This window comes from Lissotriton helveticus, chromosome 5_1, assembly GCF_964261635.1.
Source record: "Lissotriton helveticus chromosome 5_1, aLisHel1.1, whole genome shotgun sequence".
NCBI lineage: Eukaryota > Metazoa > Chordata > Amphibia > Caudata > Salamandridae > Lissotriton > Lissotriton helveticus.
Window position 1 is genome coordinate 1,524,227,067 of NC_136065.1, and position 12,312 is coordinate 1,524,239,378.

The 12,312-nt window shown below is 41.7% G+C and overlaps 1 protein-coding gene across 4 annotated transcripts in view; it reads left to right on the forward strand.

Annotated features, from left to right (window-relative positions):
* Window positions 1–12,312, forward strand: part of LOC144755526 (polymeric immunoglobulin receptor-like) — a 222,536-nt gene that overhangs the window by 106,924 nt on the left and 103,300 nt on the right. Inside the window, exon 8 of one of the 4 annotated variants that reach the window (XM_078644540.1) lies at window positions 280–414. The exons of the other annotated variants lie outside the window; for them this stretch is intronic. Coding sequence (XP_078500666.1) covers window positions 280–414 — 135 coding nt within the window. The remainder of the gene's footprint in view (window positions 1–279; window positions 415–12,312) is intronic. 4 annotated transcript variants of the gene reach the window in all.

A 12,312-nucleotide genomic window follows, 5' to 3' on the forward strand; every position in this document is an offset into this window, starting at 1 on the left:
CGCGAAAAGGAAGAGGAGCTTGAGTCTGAAATTTCAAGACACTCACTGTGTACTCAGCTAAAGCAAGCAAGTGCAACGAGTGGGGGTATTGTGGACATGGGTGGAGGGCATTGAGATCAGAGTGTTGGAGATGCCATTGTCAGAGGGAGTATTATATTCTGAAAAGACATTCATGGTATCCTTAATGTGTAGAGCAATATGCCATAAACACCGAAGATTACACTCACCTTGAATATAAACAAGTACATGGGATGCTTTAATTATCTATTTGTTCATCAGTGTCAACAACAGCCTCAGTACTTGGGAGTCAAATGACAGCAACATCTCAATTTCCAAGTCCTGTCATCATGGAGGAGAAACATTCTCTATACTATGGAACTACGATCGGAAGTACTGACATAGGAGCCACGCAAGGTGGGTTCCTTAGTACAGCCGATGCACTCTCTCTTTTTTTATTTGAACAATACCTATAATGGTGAATCATTCTGCGCCTCATTTTCCATGCATTTTACTGTTTTAAAATGTAGTTGCATTCAAAAATAAGCATTGGCAAAAAATGTAGGTTTCGCATTTCAAATGCAGGTGCATTTGTTGTAAAGAAGGTATTATAGACCACACCGGACAGGAAAAACGAATACTGTTTATTTTGTCTGAGCAATAAAAATACAACACACACTCATTGGGTGGTCAGGAGGAAATTGACTCGCCGCATAATGGTAAGCTTTAAGCCATTACATGGAATCTGGTGTATGTCAGATTACATGTTGGTATTCAAACACCATCCAGCAAATTACACTGGCAGAATACAACACCCCTCCTTCCCTTCTACATATTATAAAAGGAAAAGAATAAAAACCGAAGGAAAAAAATAATGAAACACAAACTAACTAATGGAAGATAAATAATGGCAAAGGTTAATGCAAAACTCACTAGGAACAAATAGAATAAATAAAACTATACCCTAAACAGAAAGGGAGGTGAAAAGTTTGGTGAGCAAGTAGAGTAAGCAATTACTGTACACAATCTTTCAAATACCCAGGTGGTCTATGACTCCTTATGCTCCTTTCTATCAGGGTATTGTGAGAAAGTGGCTCTATATATACTGGACCAGAATAAGGTACAGTGTGTATAGAGTCCACAAACCCCAGAGGTATAACAGAGGCTAAAGCCAGGTGTGACCTTACTCTCTAAAGTGGTTGCTTGGTCGAGCAGTAAGGCAGTACGAGAGGACAGTGTAAAGCATTTGTTAAACACACTCAGTCAGCAAAAGGTTTCACCCACTCAAAGACTGAACTCCAGGCCAATTGTTTTTATATCTAAGATATAGTTGGTTTTATTTTTAGAACCAACAGGTATCAAAATATACTGTTCTCAATATGAGAGGTCTCCGATGAGTACTTTGCAGAAAGGCAATAAACTTTGTAAACACCATAGATACAGGGGTTGCAGTAGGCAACGCAATTCTACACACAATTTAGCATTGAGATCAATAGGTATTTCTATATAAACACAGTTGATTACTTTGTAGATTACTTTGGTAGTTCCAGGACTGGATCCTAGGTTCAGTCCTGGGGTCTAAGCAGAAAATAATTTAGTAAAAACGTTTTACTTATTGCAGTGATTTTTCAGGAATATAAAGCTATTTTAAAAGTTCACACTTAGAAACTTTTAAAAAGAAATCGGGCAATGTTATCCAATGGGAGAAAATTCAGATTGCAGGTAAAGTACGATCTTGTTACGTTTGTAATCCAGTACTGGGCTCCTAGGTCCAGCAATGGGGTCTCCACTTAAAACAGGTAAGTAATTACGTTTCAGTATTTGGTATGATTTTTAAAGAATATTTCAAGTTTTCAAAAGTAGACAGAAGAAATTTCCTAGAAAAGCAGACAATGGATTCCTATGGAGAAAATACAGGTAAAGAGTAAACCCGGTTCGGATTACTTTTGTGGTTCAATACTGGGCTACAAGGTACAGTACTGGCTTCTCTCCTGATCACAGGTGAGTACTTCGGAATTCGTTACTCGGCTGATTTTATAGGAATATTTTAAATGTTCAAAAGTAGGCACTTGAAAGATTTTTCGAGTCAAACCAGTCAATGTTATCCAATGACAGGTTAGTGAGTTACCGGTTTCCAGGTGAGTACTCGGCTGGTGAAGTTAAGGTTCTGGGCATAGACTCAGGCGTCCCCCAGGGTCAGGTAGGTACAGTTGGTTCACCCTCAGCGGCACAGGGGCGGCCGGGTGCAGAGGTAGTTAGGCCCAATGTTATCCAATGGGGGGGCAGGGGGCCTCCGGTTGGTGGCTGCTGGCTAGCAAGCCACGCAGCTGTGGGAGAGGGGCTCCTGGTCACTTGCTCAGGGCAAATGGGGAAGTAGGATGGGTCAAAGGTGGCATGGCCAGCGGCACTCGGGAGGCTGGGTGCAGAGTGCTTTTGAGCCGTCGGGCGCTCAATGTTATTCAATGGGAAAGGTAACAAACGAACAAAGGCTCGGGGACGGAGACTCTTCAGGGTCGACCACCACGTTGAGAGGTAAGTTGGGATCTTGGTGCAGAGGTAGGTACCCCAAAGGAAGGCTCAGGGGGCTGTAGGGTACCAGGTGCAGGGGTGTCAGGAAAGCTTACCCTCAGCTGGTCGCGGTTGGAGGGGCCCCTGGTTCTGACTCTGCAGGCGTCATCTGGTTCGTCGAGGAGGGTCTTTGGGCACTGGACTTCGGGTCCCAGTTGCCGAGGGGACGTCCTCGTGGTATTGGATCTCTTGGGCACGGGCCGGGCTCGGCGGGTGCAGAATGGGCTGGTCCGGAGCTCCCTGGCTGGCACCAGAGGTGTTGTTGCAGCAGAGCCTCTGCTGATGGGAGTCCCAGTCTTTAAGAGGGTCTAGGCAGGCAGGTCCTCTGGGTGTCCCAAGGTTGCTGTCCGCTGGAGTCGGCGGGGATTAGGCAGGAGCAGGTTCCAGGATCAACAGGCCGGTAGGGCTGGGGCTAAGTGTGTTGTGGTTGTCCTGTTGTTAGCAGCTGCACGGCGGGGCTTCTTCCTCTTGATCTTCTTTTCGTATCAGGATCTGAGGAAGGACGGTTCAGGTTGCCCCTAAATACTAAATTTATGGGCGTTACAGGTAGGGCAAGGGCAGGGACCAATAGGTCCCTGTCCTGGGGTGGGTACGCCCTTTAGCCTGCTCCTATCCTGCGGGAGGGTGGCAGGAGCCTAGCTGTGATTGGGCAAGGCTCCCCATCTTCAAGATGGCCGGAGCCCGGGGTCATGCTTCTCCTCGCCTCTCCCATCAGAGGGGTGGGGTTGGCACAGGCTGGCACACCCCCTTCCTGACATAGGGTTTCCCACCATTCTGCCCGCCAGAGTGGGGGTTAGAACCAGTGGGGGCCAGTTGCTGAGTACAGCAAATGTTCTGGAGAAGCTCACAGAGGCGGCATGCCTTTGAAGCTTCTTCCTGCCCATCCTGGGGGAGGAGACCTAACACCTCGCCCAGGATGTGCATTGTTGCAGGCCCAGGAAAGCGGGGGGATCTCCAATTAGGGGTCCAGCTACATGTCTGCTGTGTGGCAGCTTCTGCAGCCGCTCAGCCCAGACGTGGATTGTATGTTAGGTTTACAGGGGGCATCTCTAAGATATCATCTAGTGCATTTTACATTAAATCCCACACTGGCATCAGTGTGGGTTTAATGTACTGAGAAGTTTGGTACCAAACTTGTCAGTCTTCAGTGTAGCCATTATGGTGCTGCGGAGTACGTAACGACAACCTCCCAGCACCATATACTCTAAATGGCATCACTGCAACAACAGTGCCCAGGAATGGCCGTGGGTACCATTTTATCGACCACTTGTCCATTCACACACATCATTTGTATTATGCCCATAACCAGTCTGTTGGCTCTCTCACACAAGCCACTACTTTTGGGACTATATATTGTGGTGCGATGAGGAGTAATGCCACGCCTCCTCAACATTTTTTGCATTTAATGCGAAACTAACTGTGTCTCATTGTCAGTTATATACACGGAAGGAACAACCTCTTCCAAAAATAACTTGCCCAAACACCAGATGGTGGTCTCTGTTGTAATTTCTTTTACAAATTTCATACACAGCCACTTCGTAAACACATCAGTAAGCACTATTGCAAACCTGTTTATCATCAGTAATTCATTCATGAGTCCAATGAAGTTTACACAAATACAATGCCATGCTTAACATGGATCAGTAATATATCCCATATTGGATTTGGAGCCCACCTCCAATCTTTTCTCTTTTTCTTTACAAATGGGACACCTCTCAACCGATGACACCACCTGCTCATCCATGCCTGACCGCCACAACTGTGTTTTAAGCCAACGTTGGGTCAAAGTCTCTTATGCATCCAAATAGTTCTCAAAGATCAAGACCCAATTTTCCTATGGTATTGATGGGGGCCTGTTTGTGCTAAGGAATGAGGTGGTTACAACACCGACACTGGAGGTGCTGTCATGACCCTAGGTAGTGTTCTCTAGTTTTCTCAACTTTAACTGGTGTTAAAGTAATTTTAGGGTGTGCGTATCACTGCTACTGAATATGCCGAACCAATGTGCTCCACGTGATTTATTTTTATGGTGTGTGCATCACGGTGTGATGCACCCCTCCAACCACCTGATCCACTGTGCCGCTTCCATCCCCTCAACAATGTACCCTTTATGTGTGCGCATTACTGTATTGGCATGTGTTTGCCCCATGCTTGGAAACCACTAGATCCACAGTGACATTTTGAACTTCTTAACAATACACAGTTTTATGTGTGTGTATCACCATGCTGACACGTGTTTCCAAACTTTGGGACCACAACTACACAGGGACCACACTGGTGATGAATATCTACACGTTGTAACCGCAGCAGAAACTCATAAAATGGCCGCATATGCATTGTTACGCAGCCCAAACCAAGATTGCCTCTGCACGTTCCAACGTCTGGCTGCATAAGCACTATGTATGAGCATGCTGCCGCTACACTAAGATGGTTGCCCTTGCATAAACATACCAAATCTAAAATGGTGGCACAGATGACGATTCCAATCACTACATCCTCTGCAGAGGCTCACACTGCTCAAAACCATCCGTACACTTCCCTTATTTGATGAAAAATTCCTGTGATGAGCGGATGCCCACACACAATATTCTGCTCTGTGAGCAGAAAACACCTCTTCAATATCCTCACTTGGAAGTCTCTGGATCCCGACTTCAACTTTGACAGTTTCATATCTTTGGATTCCATCCATCTGTATATCTGCGCGGAAGTTTCCATTTTCCCTGTCCTCACCGGACAGATACAGTTTATTTTGTCAGAACAATAAAAATACAATGGCCACTCCCTGGCTGTTCAGGTACAACTGACTAGCCAAAGAATGTTAAGGTATACACCACTACATGGAATTAGGCGTACGTCTGATTCCATGTTGGGAGACGGAAACCATCTAACAAATAATGCTGGTAGAATACAACACTTTGCTAATTCTTCCCGGTGGCTGCTGTGCACGTTTGCTCATGCCTGCATAGCTGGCATTTAAACGTTTTTTCCTAAACATTTTTAAATTCCGTTTGAAGGTGGCTGCCATTTATGGACATAAGATTAGTCAGACAGCTGATGCCAACTGATCAGTTAGTATAAGAAGAGCGGCGTATATGAATTTCTATGTTGTTTAAAGCAGATAAAGATAATTGGTTTGGAAGTTAAATACTCTGTAAAAAGTGGAAAAGAGATACTGTAAGAGATTGAATAGGAAATTCTAACAGAAGTACAGTTTGAAAATTATCAACATGTTAATGAGGTATTTGGTTGTCTGTCTGGATGAAGAGATGAGGCTAAGAGCATTCAACAGGATGCTAGAGTCGAATAGCACACAAGGGTCTCAGCTGAGGGAAAGAAATATGGATGCTTGGCTGTTGAGACAACTGAATGATCAACTGTTTATGTGAATGGTGCTAACAATCCCAAGGTGGGCAATTACTGCAAAGATGGCAATGTAGTTTCCGTGTGAAATGCTGTGAGCTGTTCTAGGATGATTAGGTTAGAAGAGACTTTATATTTGTAAGGTGAGGGCATAAAGATAGACTAGTGTGTGAAAACAGCTCCTTGGGAAAGGAGTGTACAAATGATAGGCTTACAGGATTACGTAAGCTGTGGCAGACGTTCTGGCAATTAAATTCATGTTATTTGCTTTTCCATATTATGTGAAATGTGAGGAAAATTACACAAAATTCCAGGTAATTATGCAAATGAAAATCTTTCATTGAGCTCTTTATTTTAGTGCGAAATGCAGTCTGATGTCAATTTTGACACAAGGATGTGTTCTGATGCAAAGAACATAGTGCAAAAAACACAAGTGACATGACCAACAGCAGCTCATGTTCAGGCAGTTGAGGTTATTATTGTGCGCTTGCAGTAAAACTTTGCCCTGAACAACAAGAAATTACGCAAAAACGCGTAATGGCATAATATAATGAATTTCACATTACCAGTGTAACCCGCAGCTCACTTAAATAGTGGTATAGTTAATTTGATACTTTGTAGGTAGGTATCAGATAGGATGGAGTGAGTAAATATTGGTAAGAGTCAGGAAGGCCCTATTTTCTGTGTATTGAACTTCAATATAAATAAAATACGTGTGAAGGATGGGAAAGCTGAGCTGGCCACAATTGATAGGAATGGGGTCTATAGAAGAAAAAGAGATAGGAGCTAGTGCCTTTGATCCAGTGGCGTACCAACAACAGATACTCCACTACCATATACTCACCTGGGCCCATAAACACACACACACTTGGTTGAGTAAACCGCTGGAGTCAAAGTTTTATCAATTGTTTTCACAGTTTTCAGGATTAGGTATTCAATACTCCTAACTAATCTTTCACTGATCAAAAATTTCTCACCTCTGGTCGATGGACCATTAGTTGAACTAGTTGATGGTGAAATTACATAAGTTAGCTTCTTTACCTAATGTAAATAATCACAGACTCAGGGATTTTTTTAATTTTTAGCTAAATTTCAAAACGCATGTGAACCATCTCAAATACACAGTGCAGTCACCATAATTCATAGGAGAGAAAATTCAATTAAACCATCAAACACATACTTTGGATTCATGCAATGATCAGTGCTCAGAAAGAAGGAGAACAGAGAGAAAATAACATCTGCAAATAGCTCGAAATTATAGTTACCAAGAATGTTGTGAAGACCAACCCCCTGGCCAAAGGACTGGTATGGGTCCCCAGGAGAGATCAGGCGACAAAGACTTCAGTACAGGAACATGACAGGCTAGATGACCTCTCTAGAATACCAATGACTGCGTTGCACCCCTATCAGACACTCTCTTCCTCCTCAAGATTCTTCTGCGATCTTCTGTCTAATCCTAATCAATTTAGGATAGGAGTCTGCATTCGATTCTTCATCAGCCTCTCACAGCATCTCTCCCCCAGGAACAGCATCACCCGCTCACTGCATCTGTGTCTCCTGATCTTCTACAGCATTCAGCAAATTTCCATCTTCTTCTTCTAACTAACTAACTAAAAGCTATCTCAATTATACCTTTCGTTCTGCATGTTCCTCCCATTAATGTTTAAATATCGTAAAAATACTAACTTTAATTGGTCAGGCAAGAAGGGAAGATCATCACACCATGCTTATATGTAATTTAATTCAATAATCCTATTGTTCGCAAACCCATTTCCATAATTTTTATTCACATCTTTTATTTCCCACCTGCCTTCATGTTTCATTTGCAACATTTGTTTAAACTCAAACATGCAGGTCCATTCAGTTGAACTTCTCGCCATCCATTTTCAGACTCAGGGCATTCTGCGACCTTGTCCTCTTTGCAACCTTTGTTTCATCATTCCGGATAAGCTTTCAGTGCCCATACCTGAATATCACATGGCTCAGCCAACTCCAGCCATACATGAGAAGCCTAAATACGCACTAGTGATAAAGTCAAAAAGACAGATGTTGCTTTTAAAAATAAATGGTTTCACTTTATACCACCTATCTCTACGCTGTCCCAATTTATTTATTAGACTTATCCTCACGTAAGCATTAGTAAAAATCACTCGATTTAGTTTCATGCATGCAGATGCCAAACATGCGAGTCTTCAAGTCTCCATATTAGCACCTTCTGCTCATACGCAAGAATTTCCCTCCAAGGGAAAGCTCGTCATACTGGGTAGATGCAGTTGACGCATGCGCAATAAAGATTTCACAGTTTAAAGCAGTTTAGTCCTTCGTTCATGCTGTTACCGTTAGCAAATACATAAGCAAGCTTCACTAACCTGGGTGTTGGCGTGGTGTGCGTTAGTTTTACACAAATCAGTTTGTAATACTTGTTAGTGAGTTTAAGGAGCGGATTGCTTCCGAGCAAGTCTCTTTTCTATGAGTCCTTGCTCCATCAATCACTTCTCTGATGGCATTTTGAGCCATCACAAAATTACCCATCCCAATCAGATGGCAACTTTAGCACATCTCAGTTTCTTTCCCTTCTTTTTGGTCTTAATTCCATTTTTGTTTTCTAAATCTTTTATCTTTTTGTATATCCTTCCTTTCATTTTCTCCAGCTGAATGTCCTCATACTTTCTTTTCTTTCCTTTTCTATTCACTTCATATATTCCCTTTCCTTTGTTTCTGCAACATTTGCACCAAATCATTATTGTTAAAACTATTATTGTTATACCAACTAATTGATGAACTATTTGACCTAAAATACTTTTCCCTAAATCAGAAAACAAAGTCCCTATTGAAGAAATACTCTTTGTTAGTCTTTCCCATACACTGTCAACCTCCAGTGGTTTCAAGTCTACTTGAAGTTTTGTAATATTCTTTATATACCCTCGAATTTCCTTACTTTTGTCAGGAATGTATGTGCAACAATGTTGAACTTTCAACATTCTACTGACTCCGCCCTCTTTCACAACTAAAATATTGAGAGCAAGTCTATTTTGTAAAACCATAGACCTAATTGCAACCATTTCTGTGTTTATATTCAAGAAACCCAAAGCAGTATTAGTCGAGAGACGATCAACTACTGTTGGCAATTTACAAATTCTATGTGAATTCAAAATGACTCCCACTGAAGGTATCAATGCACCAAATATGTTACCAACTATTTCTGAAAAACTAGCTCTCTTTCTTTGTGTTAGTTCATTAGTGTTTTCATTGCTTCCAGTGATTCTTTTTACATGATATATTTTCAAAAATACTGTACCAAAGTAGCAACTTCCATACCATCATGCAGGCAGCTTATAATAAGCATTATTCCCACACACGCAGTAAACCCCAGGAAATACTGGATCAGTTCCCCCTTTTAGTTCCCAACCTCACAAAATTAGGAAGTTTTGTTCACATTCACTGGAACCAATAAATATGTTATTATAATCTGTCTTTAACCTATGGAGGCAGGTTTTCCCTTTCTTCTCAAAGTCCAGGGACATCGCAATTCAAGACTTGCCAGTTGCATAAATCCCCTCTTTCCCAGCCCATGGAGGTACATGGATTTTCTGTTCAGCAGCTTTTTTTTGGAACTCCAGTCTCATTTCCTCAACTAAATTAAAAAACACTTTCTCTTCTTCACATAATATACATGTTAAATTATTCTTGTGTGCCTTGACTAAATCTATTAACTTCATTGTTAAGAAAAATTCACCCCTACACTGTGCATCTTGACTACTAAGTACTGGATTCATATTCCTTCTAATCGGAAGTTCTGAAAATACTACATCGACGTTTAAATAATAATACTGAAGTTTTCCTGTTGCATAGAACAGGCTTGCTAAAACACTACATGATATACCATATGTTAAAGGTAAATGCTGATATGTAACTCCTGATACTGAAGCTGGTAATTTCAAACAAACATAGCAATCACTAATCTCCATCGTATCTACATATTGAAATAACAACTTGGTAAAGACATTTAAAGATGTGTCATTATCCGAAACTGTGTGATGAAAATCTATCCCATCTGCCGCTGCTAATTCTACTCTTTCCCCTTTTATTGTAGCTATCTTTCCATTAGTAACTGTATCATTTTCTCTATTTGTTATCATTAAATAAGGCACCGCCACTGTTAGAAATACCCATACTGTATTCACGAACAAAATGCTACATATACAAACTATACAACATATTTGGGTGCAACTTTGTTTCGGTCACTCAGAGACTCTATTTTCCGCCATCTTAATCTGAAAAGATAATTTCTCCTCTTTCTTTCTTCACTTGGGAATTCAGGCTTTTGTTTTAAGGGGGTCTCAATTCTTTTTCATGAATCTGTATAGCATCTATTTCTTCTGATTCCTCATTCAAATTTAAATTCTCATATTCTTCTAGAATTATATAGGTCCACTCAGGGTCCTTGTATTTATTATTCAGAATTCTCAGTCTCGGGCTTCTTCATGGATTTCTCACATTTGAGTTTGACTAGTAACCTAATTCGCTTGCTCTGGTCTTTCATTTGTTTTTCTTAGATATTATCTCAGTCTTTTCACTCCACCTGGCCAGTTATTACCTTTTCTAACCCTTTTGACTTAAACTGCACTTTCACCTTCTTCTTTCTAGAGTTCTTTTATTTTCAGTATGTCTAGGCACAATCTGTTTTTGTTCTGAACCACTCTCTACCTGTTCCTGTTCAGGTCTTTTCATGGTTACTTCATCTGCCTGAACTTGTTCTTCTTCCTCTAGCTGGTACTGTTTGGGACTTATTTTAAATTGATCTTCTTACCGAACTTGTCCTGCTTTTCCTAACTGGTCCTGTTCAGGTCTTACTATAGTTTACTCTTCTGCTGCCTGAATGTGTTCTTCTTTTCCTGTCAGTCCCTGTTCAGGTCCTTGCTCCACCTGAGTATCTTCTTCTTTCCCTGTCTGGTGCTGCTCATGGACTCCAGTAGCTTTGTTTACTTCCTCCTGAGCTAGTTCTTCTATACCTATCTGATCCTCACTACTTTCCTGTCTCTCTAATCTGGTTCTTCTTGGTTTCTGAATAACAACTTCAGGTATGTCAACCACTGGTATCAAACCCTCCTGACTTGTGCTTGGTTGTTCCTCGTCTATCGCTTCAGAATATATCGCTCTAGATTCTTCGACTTCACAACCTTCAGCTGCTTCAAATGCTTCAATCAGTTGTTGTTCTTCAGTAGGGCCTGGTACTCATTTGGTATGCCTTGCATGTATCCAATTGGGTAAACCTGCACACTTCACTGATGTGGTAGTGACCAGTATGACTTGATGTGGTTTATCCCACCTGGGTGCTAAGCACAATTTTCTGGCGTGTTTCTTCACTACCACCCAGTCTCCAGAATGCAAGTCATGCACCCCTGTTGGCTGCCTGGCAACTGCATCTTCTCCAACCTGGTGAGAGACAGAACGCTTTAGGTCAGCCAATCCTTTGTAATAGTCCAATACCAAATCATCAGTTATATTCATCAATTTATGCCCAGGAATGAATGCTTGTCTCATTGCCCTTCCCATAAGTATCTCATGGGTACTCAATCCTGTTTTGCTTTCAGGAATACTTCGGAGTTCCATCAACACAAGAGGCAACGCACCTGGCCATTTCAGTGATGTCCCTAACCTTGACTTGATTGTGCCATATTCCAGAAGCTTCTGGAGGATATGCACAGTACAGTTTCTGTTCAATTTTGAATGCTTCACAGATTAATCAAAATATTTCATTATTAAGATGAGGTCCTCTATCTGATTCCAAAGTCATTGGGAAACCGAAACGAGGGATCAATCCCCTCAACAGTAATTTTGCAACTGTAGGCTGTCATTTCTCCTAGTGGGATATGCCTCCACCCATCATGAAAAGAAACACACTATGACAAGGACGAACTTCATTCCGTTGCTTGCAGGCAACTCTATGCTGTCAAGCTGCACTCTCGTGAATGGTCCTTTTGCTTTTCCAATTTTTTCCCAACTGACCACTGTCTTACTGCCTGGATTTAACTGCTGACAGATCAAGCATATTTGGCAGAGGCTCTCTGCGACTACCCTGAACTTCGGATTGTACCAAATCTGTCTGAATAGTCTAATCATGGCGTCCCTACCTAAGTGTGTCTACATTCTTCCCATATGAGAGAGTAAGCAGTCTGGGATGACTGGTCTGCCATCAGTGTATACCTATACATCATCATTTGTACTTCTTTAACAACCTGCCTTTATCCAGATTTCCTTCCCTCTTGTCTCAACTTCATTCTGAAACTGTCTTATCTCATACCATGTTTCTTAAGCTGAGAAAAACATATGTTGGCAGCTGATTTCACTTGTTTCAACCTTTCAGTTAAGTGCCATGTTGCTTCT